The sequence below is a fragment of the Ranitomeya variabilis genome, chromosome 4 (genome assembly GCF_051348905.1).
Source record: "Ranitomeya variabilis isolate aRanVar5 chromosome 4, aRanVar5.hap1, whole genome shotgun sequence".
NCBI lineage: Eukaryota > Metazoa > Chordata > Amphibia > Anura > Dendrobatidae > Ranitomeya > Ranitomeya variabilis.
This window is the reverse complement of record NC_135235.1, coordinates 759570079-759589671: the sequence shown is the minus strand read 5'-3', so window position 1 is coordinate 759589671 and position 19593 is coordinate 759570079. Positions and strand designations below refer to the sequence as shown.

The following is a 19593-nucleotide window of genomic DNA, read 5'->3' as shown; positions in this document are numbered from 1 at the left end:
GTAAAGGGGAAGAAGAAAAAAAAAAACTCAGAATCTTCTTTCTTATAATCCCTCTTCTGCAATGCATTAAACATTTAATACTGGCCTGGCAAACTGTTATGACCCCAATGGCGAGGGTCTCAGAGGAACGTGGAAGTCTGCAGAATACAAAAATCCAGCTCATAGGGCAGTGGTAACTGGGTTGACCATATATCTACTCCTAACGCCAACACTAGAAGTAGCCGGGGATCATTCCTACGTTGATTCTAGATGACACGCGCCAGCCGGAGAATCTAGCTACCCCTAGTAGAGGAAAACAAAGACCTTTCTTGCCTCCAGAGAAGGGGACCCCAAAGCTGGATAGAAGCCCCCCACAAATAATGACGGTTAGGTAAGAGGAAATGACAAACACAGAAATGAACCAGGTTTAGCACAGAGAGGCCCGCTTACTGATAGCAGAATAAAGAAAGGTAACTTATATGGTCAACAAAAACCCTATCAAAATCCACACTGGAAATTCAAGAACCCCCGAACCGTCTAACGGTCCGGGGGGAGAACACCAGCCCCCTAGAGCTTCCAGCAAAGGTCAGGATATAGATTTGGAACAAGCTGGACAAAAATACAAAAACAAAACAAAAAGCAAAAGGCAGACTTAGCTGATATAACTGGAACCAGGATCAGTAGACAAGAGCACAGCAGACTAGCTCTGATAACTACGTTGCCAGGCATAGAACTGAAGGTCCAGGGAGCTTAAATAGCAACACCCCTAACTAACGACCCAGGTGCGGATAAAAGGAATGACAGAAAAACCAGAGTCAAAAAACTAGTAACCACTAGAGGGAGCAAAAAGCAAATTCACAACACTCATAGTCACCATCTTGTTCTTGAGGGAGGGCAGCAAACGCCTCCAGAGCTTTTCCTCTCAGCCCTGGTGTCAGGTATAGTGCCCATTCTTGTGTAGGCAGCTGGTACTGTCTGCAGGCTTTCTCAAAGGCCCGCAGAAAAGTGTCCAAGTCCCCATCCTTTTCCATAACAGGAAAGTGGTCGGGCCGGGGCTTCGGTATCTGAGCGCTGCTGGGCTCACGGCTGGACTGGGACGACCTCTGCATTTGCAGTTGGGCCATCTGCAGCCGGTACTCCCGCTCCGCTTGGGCCTCCCGCTCGGCTCGGGCCTCGGCTCGCTCCTGGTATTGCTGGATCAGCTGTCGACGTCCCTCATGGTCGTCAGCGGGGAATTCTTTCAAGGCCGCCTGCAGGTGGGGGTCCAATTCGCCCGGATTGCTAACGGGGCGAGCATTCAGTGGTTGGACCTCTGCTGCAGCACCATGTTCGCTGGTGCTGGCATCTGCGGCTTCTGGGCTCTGTGAGTGGTCTAGAGCGGCTTCCCATTGCATCAGGGCTGCGACCAGTTCGCTTTTGTTTTTGCTTGCATAGTCAATGTGCTGTGACTTGCATAAGGCAACAAGGGTGTCTCTGGTCTGCTGTTCATAAAAGGCTTCTCCCAGCCCAACCATGGTTGCCAAAAAAAAGATAGGATAGAAAAACGAAGAAAAAGGGAGGGGATAATTACCAGTACACAATTGTCTCACAACTAATAAGCACTGAGTTCGTTCTCCCAAACTTATTTGCGCAGAGTTCTCGCAAGAACTTTCTGCAAGTTTTTAGTGAGAGGAATGATTGCTCAAACCAAATCACTAATGCTCTAATATCCCACCGCCTTGCCACCAATTGTCACGATTCACACCGTGACTGTCACCAATTGTCACGATCCCTTAGCCGTGGCCCGCAGTTTGTCACGAAAATCCACAGGGATTCCTGACCACTGCCACCATTAGGTCACGGATTGGGGTGACTTTAGACCAGCAGACGGCTATCACATGTGCAGGGGCGCTTTTCCTCGTTATCCCACCGCTGCCACCAATTGTCACGATTCACACCGTGACTGTCACCAATTGTCACGATCCCTTAGCCGTGGCCCGCAGTTTGTCACGAAAATCCACAGGGATTCCTGACCACTGCCACCATTAGGTCACGGATTGGGGTGACTTTAGACCAGCAGACGGCTATCACATGTGCAGGGGGGCTTATCCTCGTTATCCCACCGCTGCCACCAATTGTCACGATTCACACCGTGACTGTCACCAATTGTCACGATCCCTTAGCCGTGGCCCGCAGTTTGTCACGAAAATCCACAGGGATTCCTGACCACTGCCACCATTAGGTCACGGATTGGGGTGACTTTAGACCAGCAGACGGCTATCACATGTGCAGGGGGGCTTATCCTCGTTATCCCTCTACTGCCACAATGTGATAAAAAAACACACACAATGCTATTGACCTCTTAGTTTACAGCAGGGGCTTATTTTAGGTATCCCACTGCTCTTCAATATACCATGAACTGCAGGGATTTGTGTATCCCGCTTACAGTTCCACTTAACACTTGCAGCTCTCTGGCGCCCACCTTACTCTCAGGTCAGATTAGGTACTGCACCTAGGGTAATTGGTCGCCAGAAAGGCTGCCTGCTATGTACTGGCTATTGGGCGCGCTGCAGCGACGCGATAACTACTCCCACGCAGGCAGGAACAATAATTGTCAAGCTGCAGTCGCTGAAACAACACCCCAAAAGTCTGCACACGGTAAGCTGCCACCAGCTCCGATCAAACGGGTCCGGAGCTAACCCAAAACAGTAGCGTAATTTCCCTTCAAGAGACAGGGTACGTTTTTAGAGCAGGGAGGAAGAACTAGCATTAAATATTATACTCCAGAAAGGTTAGGCAGTGCTTTATCAAAATTATACAAAGATGTTACAAATGAGACAATTGCAAATATGTACAAGGTAATTATGAAAATAAAAGGATTAAAGGAAGACAAGATAACTCACATGTTCTTAGTTCATATCAGTTCAGGCAAACACCATGCTAGTGGGAGGGGCTCCCAAAAATCCCAATGCATGAGGTACAGCTCTTCAGGTCAGACCCACATGTTCTTCCAGCAACAGACTGACTGCTGGAGTCCGGCCAAAACAGTTATAGCTTAGCTTGGTGACATCACCAAAAAGGCTGGCTATCCCCATCCCTCCTCTCTCTGCATTCTGACTAAGTATAAGCTAAATCTTTCTAAGACTTGTAATTCCGCTGCTGAACATATCATAGTCCTGACAAACCCAGCATTCATCTCAGATTACCGTGGGCTTTCTAAGGAGATCAAATATGTCCTATTATTTACAGAGCAATCCCTACTTCTTCACCCGATGGAGTTAGACGCTGATGCTTAGAGTGATGGGTAGATCCTCCGAGTGTGATTATGACGATATATTTTTGTGTTCGTATTTTAAATCGTTTGCCTAATATCTTACAAAAATGGAACAAAGGACCGCATGGTTCTAGAGACTTAGAATCCAGTTCTTGCTGGAGGAAGCTTCTACCTGGTCATAAACATTCCTTTAGGCAATAAAACGCTCTTCCCCCATGTACATTGGCAAGGCAAGCTCAACTCTGAAGTAAAAGAGAAGGGGGGTTTCTTAGCCCACATCCTGGGCTGACAAGAGAAACTAAACTTATATGATATTTCATACCATATCGTGACATATTTCTATTTATCAATTAGGGTTAGGGCTAGGGTTGGGGCTAAAGTCAGGGTTAGGGTTGGGGCTAAAGTTAGGGTTAGAGCTAAAGTTAGGGTTGGTGCTAAAGTTAGGGTTAGGGTTAGGGTTGGGGCTAAACTTAGGGTTAGGGTTGGGGCTAAAGTTAGGGTTAGAGTTGGGATTAGGGTTTGGATTAGGGTTAGGGTTGGTATTAGGGTTAAGGTTGGCATTAGGGTTACGTTTGGGATTAGGGTTAGGTTTGGGATTAGGGTTAAGGTTGGGGTTAGGTTTGAGGTTAGGCTTGAGATTATGATTAGGGGTGTGTTGGGCTTAGGGATTTGATTAGGGTTGGCATTTGGTTTAGGGGTGTTCTGGCGTTAGGGTTGTGATTAGGTTATGCCATAGGGTTAGGGGTGTTTTGGGATTAGGGTTATGGATTGGGTTGGGATTAGCGTTAGGGGTGTGTTGGGGTTATGGTTGGAATTAGAATTGGGGGGGTTTCCACTGTTTAGGTACATCAGGGGCTCTCCAAACGCGATTTGGCGTTCAAAAAGTCAATTGGTGCTCCCTACCTTCTGAGTTCTGCCGTGCGCCCAAACAGTGGTTTACCCCCCATATGGTGTATCAGCGTACTCAGGACTGATTGGACAACAACTTTTGGGGTCCAGTTTCTCCTTTTACCCTTGCGAAAATAAAAAATTGGGGGCTAAAAAATCATTTTTGTGGGGAAAAAAATGATTTTTTATTTTCATGGCTCTGCGTCAAACTTCTGTGAAGCACTTGGGCGTTCAAAATGCTCACCACACATCTAGATAAGTTCCTTGGGGGGTCTAGTTTCCAAAATAGGGTCACTTGTGAGGCGTTTCTACTATTTAGGTACATGAGGGGCTCTGAAAATGCAACATGACACCCGCAGACCATTCCATCAAAGTCTGCATTTTAAAACGTCACTACTTCCCTTCCGCGCCCAAAATAGTGGTTTACACCCACATATGAGGTATCAGCGTACTCAGGACAAATTGGACAACAAATTTTGGGGTCCAATTTCTCCAGTTATCCCTGGGAAAATAAAAAATTGGGGGATAAAGAAATCATTGTTGTGGAAAAAGAAAAAAATATATATTTTACTCTGCATTATAAACTTCTGTGAAGCACTTTGGGCGTTCAAAGTACTCACCACACATCTAGATAAGTTCCTTGGGGCAGGGCTGCCACTGGAAATTTCAGGGCCCCCTTGAGACTCCGCCCAGGCTCCACCCCAGCCCTGCCTCCACCCCTCGAACTGTCCACAGTACCACCACTCTCTCTCGGAAAAACTCCACTTCTCACCTATCACACATTAACAGTTCCCATCACCAGATCACACATATAACCGGCAGCTTTTGATTTGGCCAAAAGATTTTTTAAGCCGCCACCATAACACGATACATGTAGAAAAGCCGCTGAGACCCCATCACGTGTTTCTCAACGCAAGCAATGAATAGCCAGGTCTTTCACCGGGAAGGAACAACCACGGGAAGGGCAGCATCCAATAAAGGAAAACCACCTATGCCAAAACATGGTATCCATCCACAGACAGCTATTTCGGGGTATTTGCCCCTCATCAGTGTGGAGTTGCTTGCGTTGAGAAACACCTGATGGTGTCTCCGCGGCTTTTCTACATGCATTTGCATATTTCCCATAAGGGATGGGGGCAGTGTTCTGGATCACTGTGTTGAGAAACACGTGATGGTGTCTCCGCGGTGTTGGATGTTTTGATCTTCACGAGGTCATTCATCCTTATGTTCATAACCATAACACGATAGACACTTTTGGCCGGGCCCTACTCTACTGTAACCTATTAAATATTTGTTAAAATATGCGATACAATTTAGGTATATTTTTAATTATTTTTCAATTTTTAAAATGACCAATAATATCACGTACAAGGAACACATACCACCGCACCATGTCCAGACCACATATTACAACCAGTGCCCGAATAATATCACATACAAGGAACAAATACCACCTCACCATGACCAGACCACATATTACCACCACAAAGTGACCAAATAGCACATACAAGGGACAAATACCGAAACACCATGTCCAGACCACATATTACCACCACATAGTGACTGAATACTACAATACTGATCAGTAATAAAAAAAAACAAAACACAATACTATCACCATAAGTGCCATTATAATACACAGGAGATCTGTACTTAGTATGCAGTGTCTGTGTATAGGTAATACAGAGATCACTGGTGGTATTATACACAGGAGCTCTGTATATAGTGTATAGGTTATCCAGTGATCACCGGTGACATTGTACACGGGAGCTCTGTATATAATGTATAGGTAATACAGTGATCACCGGTGACATTATACACAGGAGCTCTGTATATAGTATACAGTGTATAGTGTCAGTGTATAGGTAACACTGACTCACTAGTGACGTCTCTAGGTGAAGTCCTTCATCTGACATCCCGCACAGACCGCCATCCCTTCTTCCAGCCAGGACTTGTCTCTACAGGAAATAACACAGTTATCTCGAGCTCCGCTTGCAGAACACATTACTTAATTTTTCCCAACTTCTACATTACACCACATGAAGAAAAAAAGGCGACATCTACACTCTACACAGTAAAAAGACTGCCCCCCCATTTAAAACAGTGTCCTCAAAAAATAAAATAAATACGTCACTGCAGTAATAATATCTCGTAATTCGCCCCTATGGTAATAATAATATCCCCCATCCTGGGCCCGTGTATATGATTCCTGGCTTCAGCCATATGTTCTCCCATCCTGCCCTCATGAGTATCCATTCTTCCCCATGTGATCTCCCCATCCTGCTCCATATGTTTCCATCGTATTCATCCTGCCCCATGATCCAATCCTGCCCCCATGTCTTTCATTCTGCCCCGTATCTCCATTCTTGCCCCACCTGTCTCCAGTCCTGCCCCCAGAGTGTCCGGCATTCTGCCCCCAGTGTGTCCGGCATTCTGCCCCCAGTGTGTCCGGCATTCTGCCCCCAGTGTGTCCGGCATTCTGCCCCCAGTGTGTCCGGCATTCTGCCCCCAGTGTGTCCGGCATTCTGCCCCCAGTGTGTCCGGCATTCTGCCCCCAGTGTGTCCGGCATTCTGCCCACAGTGTGTCCGGATTTCTGCCCACAGTGTGTCCGGCATTCTGCCCCCAGTGTGTCCGGCATTCTGCCCCCAGTGTGTCCGGCATTCTGCCCCCAGTGTGTCCGGCATTCTGCCCCCAGTGTGTCCGGCATTCTGCCCCCAGTGTGTCCGGCATTCTGCCCCCAGTGTGTCCGGCATTCTGCCCCCAGTGCTCCAGCATTCTGCCCCAGTGCTCCAGCATTCTACCCCCGGTGTGTCCAGCATTCAGCCCCCGGTGTGTCTAGCATTCAGCCCCCGGTGTGTCTAGCATTCAGCCCTGGGCCCCCCCAGATCGCTGCTCTCAATGATAATAATAAAAAAAGTTCTTACCTGACCTCGCTCCTGCGGCGAAGGCGAAGCCCCTCCACTCAGCTGAAGCTCGCACTTGCCGGCAACTGACACGTCAGACGCTGGCAACGTGCGCGCTGCGGCCGACGTCAGCTGCCAGCCTCCGATTGGCTGGCGGCTGTTAACTATTGACGTTCGGGCGCGGACCCGCATGTCAATAGTGTTGCCGCAGCGCCGCTAAGGGCCCGGTTTAGCTTGCCGGTAGGGGCCCTGTGAGCAGATGAGACGGGGCCCGATGCGGGCCCCCTCTGCCCACCGGGCCCCATACGCAAGTCAGGGCAGTGATGCCCTGATGGCGGCCCTGCCTTGGGGGGGTCTAGTTTCCAAAATGGGGTCACTTGTGGGGGTTTTCTACTGTTTAGGTGCATCAGGGCCTCTGCAAACGCAATGTGACACACGCAGACCATTCCATCAAAGTCTGCATTTTGCATGTGCTAAAACAGTGGTCCCCCCCACATATGGGGTATCAGCATACTCAGGATAAATTGCACAAAAAATTTTGGGGTCCAATTTCTCCTGTTACCCTTGAGAAAATAAAAAATTGTGAACTAAAAAATCATTTTTGAGGGAAAAAAAGGATTTTTTATTTTCACGGCTCTACGTTATAAATTTCTGTGAAGCACTCGGGGGTTCAAAGTGCCCACCACACATCTAGATAAGTTCCTTTAAGGGTCTAGTTTCCAAAATGGTGTCACTTGTGGGGGGTTTCTACTATTTAGGCACATCAGGGGCTCTGCAAACGTGACATGGCGTCCGATCTCAATTACAGCCAATTCTGCATTGAAAAAGTTAAACGGCGCTCCTTCTTTTCTGAGCTCTGCCATGTGCCCAAACAGTGGTTTACCCCCACATATGGGGTATCGGCGTACTCAGGAGAAATTACACAACAAATTTTGTGGTTCATTTTCTCTTTTTACCCTTGTGAAAATTTAAAATAATGGTTCTGAAGTAAAATGTTTCAAAAAAAAAGTTAAATGTTCATTTTTTCCTTCCACATTGTTTCAGTTCCTGTGAAGCACATAAAGGGTTAATAAACTTCTTGAATGTGGTTTTGAGCACCTTGAGGGGTGTAGTTTTTAGAATGGTGTCACTTTTGGGTATTTTCTGTCATGTACACCCCTCAAAGTGACTTTAAATGTGATGTGGTCCCTAAAAAAAAATTGTTTTGTAAATTTTGTTGTAAAAATTAGAAATCGCTGGTCAACTTTTAACCCTTTTAACTTCCTAACAAAAAAAAATTGTTTACAAAATTGTGCTGATGTAAAGTAGACATGTGGGAAATGTTATTTATTAACTATTTTGTGTGACATATCTCTCGGATTTAAGGGCATAAAAATTCAAAGTTTGAAAATTGCAAAATTTTTAAAATTTTCGCCAAATTTCCGTCTTTTTCATAAATAATCGCAAGTAATATCGAAGAAATGTTACCACTAACATGAAGTAGAATATGTCACCAAAAAACAGTCTCAGAATCAGCGGGATCCGTTAAAGCGTTCCAGAGTTAAAACCTCATAAAGGGACAGTGGTCAGAATTGTAAAAATTGGCTCGGTCATTAAGTACCAAATTGTCCCTGTCACTAAGGGGTTAAACTGGTGGGATCTAGTTTATATTCTAAAACGAAATGCCTAAACAGACAGATTACACCTTTCCTAATATTATGTCTCTGGCTGTTCATCTTATTATGGATCGCTTGGGTTGTTTTTAGATTTACAAGACCAGGTCCAGTCTTTCTGGCCAAACTTCACTTTTATGATCGACAACATTAAATGTGCAGTGAGGCCAAGTGTGAATTTCTGACCAATAACAGCAGCGATTCCCTTTATCCTGACTCTTCAATTTCTTATAAAACCAACTAACTTCATACAAGATTGTGATGAACTACATAATAAACATCACACCGGTGCCATGATGTATCTCTGAGCTGTGCGTGGCTGATGGCTGTAATATACACTGCACAGCACCTCTCCCCCTGTATATATATACTGCACAGCACCTCTCCCCCTGTATGTATGTATATATATATATATATATATATATATATATATATATATATATACACTCACCGGCCACTTTATTAGGTACACCTGTCCAACTTCTTGTTAACACTTAATTTCTAATCAGCCAATCACATGGCGGCAACTCAGTGCATTTAGGCATGTAGACGTGGTCAAGACAATCTCCTGCAGTTCAAACCGAGCATCAGTATGGGGAAGAAAGGTGATTTGAGTGCCTTTGAACGTGGCATGGTTGTTGGTGCCAGAAGGGCTGGTCTGAGTATTTCAGAAACTGCTGATCTACTGGGATTTTCACGCACAACCATCTCTAGGGTTTACAGAGAATGGTCCGAAAAAGAAAAAAAATCCAGTGAGCGGCAGTTCTGTGGGCGGAAATGCCTTGTTGATGCCAGAGGTCAGAGGAGAATGGGCAGACTGGTTCGAGCTGATAGAAAGGCAACAGTGACTCAAATCGCCACCCGTTACAACCAAGGTAGGCCTAAGAGCATCTCTGAACGCACAGTGCGTCGAACTTTGAGGCAGATGGGCTACAGCAGCAGAAGACCACACCGGGTACCACTCCTTTCAGCTAAGAACAGGAAACTGAGGCTACAATTTGTACAAGCTCATCGAAATTGGACAGTAGAAGATTGGAAAAACGTTGCTTGGTCTGATGAGTCTCGATTTCTGCTGCGACATTCGGATGGTAGGGTCAGAATTTGGCGTAAACTACATGAAAGCATGGATCCATCCTGCCTTGTATGGAGCATCTTTGGGATGTGCAGCCGACAAATCTGCGGCAACTGTGTGATGCCATCATGTCAATATGGACCAAAATCTCTGAGGAATGCTTCCAGCACCTTGTTGAATCTATGCCACGAAGAATTGAGGCAGTTCTGAAGGCAAAAGGGGGTCCAACCCGTTACTAGCATGGTGTACCTAATAAAGTGGCCGGTGAGTGTACATTGGGTACGGAAAGTATTCAGAAGAAGACTTTACATTTGTCATTGTTTCATTGCAGCCATTTGGAAATGCAAAAAAGTTAATTTTTTTTCTCATTAATGTACATTCTGCACCCCATCTTGACTGAAAAAAAACAAATGTAGTAATTTTTGCAAATTTATTAAAAAGTAAAACTGAAATATCACATGGTCATAGGTATTCAGACCCTTTGCTCAGTATTAACCCTTTAGAGCTAGTACAGCTATGAGACTTCTTGGGAATGATGCAACAAGTTTTTCACCCCTGGATTTGGGGATCCTCTACCATTCTTCCTTGCAGATCCTCTCCAGTTCCGTCAGGTTGGATGGTGAATGTTGGTGGACGCCATTTTCAGGTCTCTCCAGAGATGCTCAATCGGGTTTAGGTCAGGGCTCTTGCTGGGCCAGTCAAGAATGGTCACAGAGTTGTTCTGAAGCCACTCCTCTGTTATTTTAGCTGTGTGCTTAGGGTCATTGTCTTGTTGGAAGGTGAACCTTCGGCCGAGTCAGAGGTCCAGCGTACTCTGGAAGAGGTTTTCATCCAGGATATATCTGTACTTGGCCGCATTCATGTTTCCTTCAATGACAACTAGTTGTCCTGTCCCTGCAGCTGAAAAACACCCCCATAGCATGATGCTGCCACCACCATGTTTCACTGTAGGGATTGTATTGGGCAGGTGATGAGCAGTGCCTAGTTTTCTCCACATATACCGCTTAGAATTATCACCAAAAAGGTCTATCTTCATCTCATCAGAGCAGAGAATCTTATTTCTCATAGTCTGAGAGTCCTTCATGTGTTTTTTAGCAAACTCTATGTGGGCTTTCATATGTCTTGCACTGAGGAGAGGCTTTCGTCAGGCTACTCTGCCATAAAGGCCCGACTGGTGGAGGGCTGCAGTGATAGTTGACTTTGTGAAACTTTCTCCCATCTCCCTACTTCATCTCTGGAGCTCAGCCACAGTGATCTTGGGAGTTCTTCTTTACCTCTCTCACCAAGGCTCTTCTCCCACGATTGCTCAGTTTGGCTGGACGGCCAGGTCTAGGAAGACTTCTGTTGGTCCCAAACGTCTTCCATTTAAGGATTATAGAGGCCACTGTGCTCTTAGGAATCTTGCGTACTGCAGAAATTCTGTTGTAACCTTGGCCAGATCTGTGCCTTGCCACAATTCTGTCTCTGAGCTCCTTGGCCAGTTTCTTTGACCTCATGATTCTCATTTGGTCTGACTTCCACTGTGAGCTGTGAGGTCTTATATAGACAAGTGTGTCCCTTTCCAAATCAAGTCCTATCAGTTTAACCCCTTACCAACATCGGGAGTAATAGTGCGCTGAAGTCGGACTCCCTCCCTTTGATGTGGACTCTCATCTTTCCGGGGACACGTCAGCTGTTTTGAACAGCTGACATGTGCCCGCAATAGCCGCGGGTGGAATAGAGATCCACCCATGGCTATTAACCAGTTAAATGCCGCTGTCAAACTCTGAAGCGGCATTTAAATTTCACTTATGGCAATCACGAAGGAAATGCGCACACCGGTGACCCCCGTCACATGATCGTGGGTCACCGATGTGTTGGCATGACAACCTGAGGTCTCCTGGAGACCTCTATGGTTCTCAGTGCTGGCTTCCTGTGAGCGCAACCCAGTGGTCTGCGCTCATAGCAAGTGAGTAAATCTGCTATATACAGGCCATCTGAACATCGCCTCTATGTAGCAGAGCCGATCGGGTTGTGGCAGCTTCTAGTCTCTTATGAAGACTATTGATGCATGCCAAAAGTAAAACAAAAAAGTTTTTAAAAATATAAAATATAAAAATTCAAATCATCCCCATTCAAAATAAAACAATAAAAATAAAATTAAACATACACATATTTGATATCGCCGCATTGAGAATTGCCCGATCTATCAATAAAAAAAGGATTAACCTGATTGCTAAACGGAATAGCGAGAAAAAAGTAAAATTGCCAGAATTACTTGTTTTGGTCGCCGCAACATTGCATTAAAATGCAATAATGGGCGATCAAAAGATTGTATCTGCACCAACATGATGTCATTAAAAAAAATGACAGCTCGGCGCACCAAAAATAAGCCCTCACCCGACCCGATATGGCGAAAAATGAGACACTACGGGTATTGGAAAATGGAGCAAATTTTCTTTTTTTTTTTTTTTAACAAAGTTTGTTTTTTTTTTTGTTTTTTTTTTCACCACATAGATGAAAAAGAACCTAGACATGTTTGGTGTCTATGAACTCATAATGCGGTAAAGTAGATGATAAGCACAGCCCGAGGGTGGAGGTGCCGAAGAAGTAGGTGCCCAGACCTTGAAGTGTAGTATAGGATATACTTGGCACACTCGTATGGGTCTGATGCAAAAAACCCCTCTACAATTAAAATTAACCCCTCTACACGGATTTGGACTTACACAGAGACCGCTAGGCTTGAAGCACAGTTACCTACTGTTCTGTGGAGTAAGATGGGAAGAAGAAAAGACAGATAGCCATGTCAGAACCAAGAGGAAATACTAACTCAGGAGACATAAGAGTAGTCAGTAAACAGGCTGGGGTCACAACAGAAAACAAATACACAAGCCAGGAGCTGAGCACAGAGGACTGAACTAGAGGAGATCAAGGCTGTATCTGGCAGCTTCCGGCAATATGCTTCAAGCTTTAGTAAAGTGTGGTGCTTTCGAAGTCCAACTCTGATTGCCCAAGGAGTTCGCAATCTCAGGCGGACATATTGCATATGCTTTGGCATTGTCCCAGATTGTCCTCCTATTGGATTGTAGTGTTGAACTGCATTGGAGTGGTGTATGGGTACGTTATTCCTAGGGATCCGTTGATATGTATATTAGGGTAAATATTAACTGACAATACGACTAAAATTGTAATTGCAAGATTATAGTTTGCTGCAAGGAAACTGATTGCAAAATATTGGGTTAGAGAGGAGCCTCCGTCCAGACGTGAATTCATTGCTCAAACGAACCACATAACTGAGCTTGAGAAAAGCATTTACACCAGGAGAGACGAGCTAGATTTCTTCCATAAATTATGGCAGCCGTGGTTGGATAGGGTTAATGTTCTACCAGTATATAGTATTATAGAGTACAATTTATGGTAAACTGGAACTCTGTTTGATATTGTCAACTATGGACGAATTATTGTTTTCTCCTGATATGGCCTCCATGGGGGTTAATTTACTGTAAAACATAAAATGAGTATGAACATGTGATCTGTTGTAAATCTTGTTATCGTTAATACAAATTTATCTGATTAAAAAATGTTTGGTGCTTTCCAATTGGCAGATGGTACTACAGATGCTAGGCACCCTAATCTTAGTGACTGGGCAGAGCCTGCACCGCCAAGAGCTTCTGGTTCCAACCCCACCTCTGTTATCAGCATCGCCTGCAGATTGAGTAAGCCGCCTCTGGTGTCCAAAGCAGACATTGCAGGAGCAGATCCCAGAGGAGATGGGACACACCATTTGCAGAATTCCTAATATGACAAAATTGCAGAAAACCAGAGCAGATTAAACCCCTTTAACCCCTTTCTGACCTCAAACGGGATAGTACATCCGAGGTCAGAACCCCCGCTTTGATGTGGCCTCCGGAGGTGAGCCCGCATCAAAGCCTGTTCAAAACAGCTGACATGTGTGCTCGCAATAGCGGGGGGTGGATTCACTATCCACCCGCCACTAGTAACTAGTTAAATGCTACTGTCAAACGCTGACAGCGGCATTTAACTAGCGCTTCCGGCCGTCGGGCCTAAAATGCGTGCATTCCTGACCCCCGTTACGTGATCGAGGGTCAGCGATGCATCGGCATGACAACCAGAGGTCTATTGAAGACCTCTATGGTTGTTGATGCCTGATTGCTGTGTGCGCGCCACCCTGTGCTCAGCACTCATAGCAATGCAGTAAATCTACTACGTAGGAGCAATCTGAGCATCGCTCCTATGTAGCAGAGCCGATCAGGCTATGCTAGCTTCTAGCCTCCCATGGAGGCTATTGAAGCATGGCAAAAGTAAAAAAAAAAATGTTTTAAAAAAATATGAAAAAATATAAAAGTTTTAAATCACCCCCCTTTCGCCCCATTCAAAATAAAACAAAAAAATCAAATATACACATGTTTTGTATCGCCGCGTTCAGAATCGCCCAATCTATCAATAAAAAAATGAACCTGAAAGCTAAACGGCGTAGCGAGAAAAAAATTGAAACGTCAGAATTACGATTTTTTTGGTCACTGCGACATTGCATTAAAATGCAAGAACGGGCGATCAATAGAACGTATCTGCACCAAAATGGTATCATTAAAAATGTCAGTTCAGTCCACAAAAAAAGGCCATCACCCAACCCTAGATCACGAAAATTGGAGACGCTACAGGTATCGGAAAAGTGCGCAATTTTTTTTTTTCTGTAGCAAAATTTGGAATTTTTTTTTACCATTTAGATAAAAAATAACTTAGACATGTTTGGTGTCTATGAACTCATAATGACCTGGAAAATCATAATGGCAGGTCAGTTTTAGCATTTAGTGAACCTAGCAAAAAAAGCCAAACAAAAAACAAGTGTGGGATTGCACTTTTTTTGCAATTTCATCACACTTGGAATTTTTTTCCAGTTTTCTAGTACACGACATGCTAAAACCAATAATATCGTTCAAAAGTGCAACGCGTCCTGCAAAAAAACAAGCCCCCACATGGCCATATTGACGGAAAAATAAAAAAAAGTATGGCTCTGGGAAGGAGGAGAGCGAAAAACGAAAACGTAAAACAAAAAAAAGCTGGGGTCATGAAGGGGTTAAAATGACTCCATTTTGTAAATTATAACCCTCAATAAATTATAGGAATAGTGACTGTTTTGACTCCACTTGCAGTTTCCAGATATCAGCACGCGCAGTGAATGTTGGAAAGTGAAAATTGCAAATATCCCAAGTTATTACCCAACACATAGTGCCCAGATTGTGCTCCAGGAGATACACATGCCATAAAATAAGTGATTTCTTCTCACTATGGTAATGCCAAAAGCATGGATGCTTAATGTGGCTTGAGCACAGTCTAGTAAACTGTAAACTGTCATTGTCTTGGGGAATAATTCAATAATTTTGCATAACTTGCCATTTTTACAGACCGTTTAAGTAGAAATGGTCAAAAATATAGAATTCAAGGATATTTTACTCTAAAATAATAATTGGTTTTATTCTTGTCAGATAACTGTACCAGGAGATCAGCAGGACAGCTGACAGCTTCAATGTTTAAATCAGATAATCTTGAGATCCCACAGGATACAATTGAAGTGAATGCCATTACTCCAAATATACCATCATCCCTTCACAGCAAAGATCTGTCATCTGATCCTGTGGAACAGATCCTGTCTTCTGATTCATTACCGACTACTAAGGAAAATCAAAATCACAAAATAAGCATTAAAAAACGAACTGCTCCTAAAGCAATGAAGACATTTTCATTTTCAGAATATGGAAATAGTTTTCCCCTAGAAAAGTCCTTTCTCAAACAACAAAGCCTTCACAAAGCAGACAATAGAATTTCTTGTTCCAAGTGTGGGAGATGTTTTAACCAGAAATCAGATTTTGTCAGTCACCAGAGAATTCACACAGAGAAGAAGCCATTTTCATGTTCAGAATGTGGAAAATGTTTTATTCGGAAAATGCAGCTTGTTACTCACCAAAGAACTCACACAGGAGAGAAGCCTTTTTCTTGTTCGGAATGTGGGAAATGTTTTACCAGGAAAGCGCATCTTGTTAGCCACCTGAAAACCCACACAGGAGAGAAGCCTTTTTCTTGTTCAGAATGTGGGAAATGTTTTACCAGGAAAGTGCATCTTGTTAGCCACCAGAAACCCCACACAGGAGAGAAGCCTTTTTCTTGTTCAGAATGTGGGAAATGTTTTACAGATAAAAAATGTCTTATCAGTCACCAGAGAATTCACACAGAGAAGAAGCCATTTTCATGTTCAGAATGTGGAAAATGTTTTATTCGGAAAGCGCAGCTTGTTAACCACCAAAGAACTCACACAGGAGAGAAGCCTTTTTCTTGTTCAGAATGTGGGAAATGTTTTAACCAAAAAGCGCATCTTGTTAGCCACCAGAAAACCCACACAGGGGAGAAGCCTTTTTCATGTTCAGAATGTGGGAAATGTTTTAACCAGAAATCGAATCTTGTTAGCCACCAGAAAACCCACACAGGGGAGAAGCCTTTTTCATGTTCAGAATGTGGGAAATGTTTTAAAAGGAAAACAGATCTTGATAGCCACCAGAAAACCCACACAGGGGAGAAGCGTTTTTCCTGTTCAGAATGTGGAAAATGTTTTAGCAGGAAGACGAATCTTGATAGCCACCAGAAAACCCACACAGGGGAGATGCCTTTTTCCTGTTCAGAATGTGGGAAATGTTTTAACCAGAAAACACATCTTGTTACCCACCAAAGAACACACACAGGGGTGAAGCCATTTTCATGTTCGTAATGTGGAAAATGTTTTGTGAAGAAACCACCTCTTTCTAGCCACCAAAGAATTCACACAGGGGAGAAGCTTTTTTTATGTTCTTAATTGTGTTTACATAGTCACATACAAGTGCTTCTCACTAAATTAGAATATTATCAAAAAGTTAATTTATTTCAGTTCTTAAATGCAAAAAGTGAAACTCATATTATATAGAATCATTACAGAGTGATATATCTCAAGTGTTTATTTCTGTTGATGACTAGATCCTACAGCCAATGAAAACCCAAAAGTCATTGTCAGTAAATTAGAATAAAAACACCTGGAATGGCTTCCTAAATGTTTTAAAAAGGTCCCTTGGTCTGTTTCAGTAGGCTCCGCAATCATGAGGAAGACTGCTGACTTTACATGTCTAGAAGGCAGTCATTGACACACTCCAAAAGGAGGGTAAAATATTAGTATTTCAATAATAATAAAAAAAATATAGATTACTTTACATATGCAGGTTCTAACTAGCAAATAGATACTCTGGATAGTGAGGGACTGAGTTATTCTGAGGATTGTGGCCGCTACATCTGTTCTCTGTTTGTCAGACCTATAGGGCTTTTGTCAGAACTGTGGCTATTTGGAGATAAAAAATGGTTCTTAAAGGTCACAGGCTATATGCTTAAGCATTTCAAAATGAGGTAATGTACAAAAAACTAATATTCATATTCCGCAAGTTACTAGTGTTCTTCTAATATGGTAGAGGCTATGAACATAGCAGCAGATCACCATATGTGGTTATGAGACAGGAAAAATAGATCCAATGTAAGCCTATGGGTCAATATAGTATATAAGCTGACCTAACTCCTGTTCAGACAGATCTCTCATACTTTGAGAATCTCCAACCCAGACCACATCATACTTCAAAACCATATGTAAGAACCAATGAATGCTTGTTTTCTCTTCTATAATCTAAAACTTACTACGTGCTATGAACTTGTCTTCATTTTTGTCATCACTTTTTGAATGAACATTAAACAAGATTTGTTTTATCCACACAATTCAATATTGCTTTCCTTTCTATCTTCACTGTGCTCTTACTTAAAAAAGTAAGAAACTGTTATTTTCTCTAACATTTTGGCGAGCCCTGCCAAATCTGATTTTTGTTCTATTTTTGTGAAATCCTTTCCCTTGCACACGGAGGTGGAGAGCTCTGCTAAACACCTGTTGTTCAAGGGGCAGGAATTCTGCTATTTCACGTCACAAGGATCAGACAGAGCCTACAGACAGTGAGGATTCGTGTCTCCAACCATAAGGAGCTGGATGTGTCCCATGACGGAGGTCTGAGGATTTCAGTAAAGACACAGAGGACCATCCATTGACGGTTGGATCAATCCAGGAGAGGAAAAGATATTCCACAGGTGAGAAAATGGATTTCGTTCACGACTATTCTAAGAAAAGTAATATAGAGTTTATGTTTGTTCATAGCCATACAGATTCACAATTATGGTCTAGTTTGTATAGTCAATGTGATAGGGATTACTTTGATTGTCCAAATTGTTTTGTATTTGTCAGAACATAATGAAAAATTGGAAGATCAAATCGATGCTTGAACAGAATTATTGTCCAAATTGCACCAAGATATAAAAAAGTTTTCTGTTCTTACAAGAGCAAACAAACATGAGGACAATGCCGCCACATCATTTGTACCAAACACACAAAATCCAGATGTTTCAGTAGAAGATTTACAGGCAGATGAACTACAATGGAAGAAATTACATGACAGAGCAGCACAAATTGAAAATACACGATCAGTTAATGAAAATTGTAAAAGACATTCCAAACTACAATGACAAGATGGATGCCTTTTATAATGCGGGAAAGATATATATCTTGGTACCGTATTAGCCAGTAGATAGAAAAATATTTAGAATTGAGTCCTCAGTGGTTGATATGTTTTAATGGCTAACTGAAAAGATGGTAACAAATTTCAAGCTTTCGAGACTACACAGGTCTCTTCATCAGGCATAGACTAAAGCAAATTCTGAAGAATGACATATTTATACACAGCACAGAACTGCCACTAGGGGAGAGTGATAAGTGATAGACAGTTGTGTCCATGTGGGGTCATCATAACAGAACCAGACCCCAATCAGAGGACAACAAAACACACTCTTAATCCAGGAATTTTCCGATATTTATGGACACAACTGTTTATCACTCACCACTCTCCCATAATGACAGTTCTGTGCTATGTTGTGTATAAATATGTAATTCTTCAGAATTTGCTTTAGTCTTTGCCTGATGAAGAGACCTGAGTAGTCTCGAAAGCTGCAATTTGTTACATCTTTTCAGTTAGCCATTAAAAGGTATCAACCACTGAGGACTCTCAATTCTAAATATTTTTATAATGCAGACATTTTTTAATCAAACACAGATAAATTCAATCTTAATGATGAACAAAAAAACAAGATATTCAAAGCATGGTTACCCTCACATATGGGAAAAAGAAAACAGATCAGATTAAATGAGGAAAATTAATTGACACATAGTACAAAAGAAGACAGACTTAGACAATATTGTTTTTCGCAGGCGAAGCCACACCTACAATTGATATTCAGAAAAATGAACGAACTAATATTCATGATGACTCATTTGCATTTTTGGTAAAATTTGAACAGGCCTATAGGATGGTGATGGATCTTAGGCCTCATCCGGAGCCAACATCCATGATCATATTTTTTTGTAAAAAAGTTCAAATATTTAGATCCTGCCTCAGAGCAATTGGCTAGTGCTCAGCCATTATTGCCAGAAGCAACAATTTTGATTGACAAAGTAAGGAGATCCATGAAGCAAGATCAGGTCAAGCCTAAAATAGTTGTAGTTCATGAGAAAGAAGACAGCCAGCTGAAACCTAGACACACCGTAACATCCAAGACTAGAGATTACATTCATCATAGAGGTTGTCACGATTCACTTCGTGACTGTCAAGATCCCTTAGCCGCTGCCCACAATATGTCACGGATTGGGGTGACTTTAGACCAGCAGACTGCTATCACATGTGCAGGGGGCTTATCCTAGTTATCCCTCCACTGCCACAATGTGATGAGAAGAACACACACAA

At 43.1% G+C, this 19593-nt stretch overlaps 1 protein-coding gene across 1 annotated transcript in view; it reads left to right on the top strand.

Moving 5' to 3' along the window:
- LOC143766872 (uncharacterized) overlaps positions 1–17528 on the top strand; it is a 42524-nt gene extending 24996 nt beyond the window's left edge. The window contains exon 7 of the mRNA XM_077254870.1: positions 15235–17528. Coding sequence (XP_077110985.1) covers positions 15235–16508 — 1274 coding nt within the window. The 3' untranslated portion in view covers positions 16509–17528. The remainder of the gene's footprint in view (positions 1–15234) is intronic.
- Positions 17529–19593: the final 2065 nt, after the last annotated feature.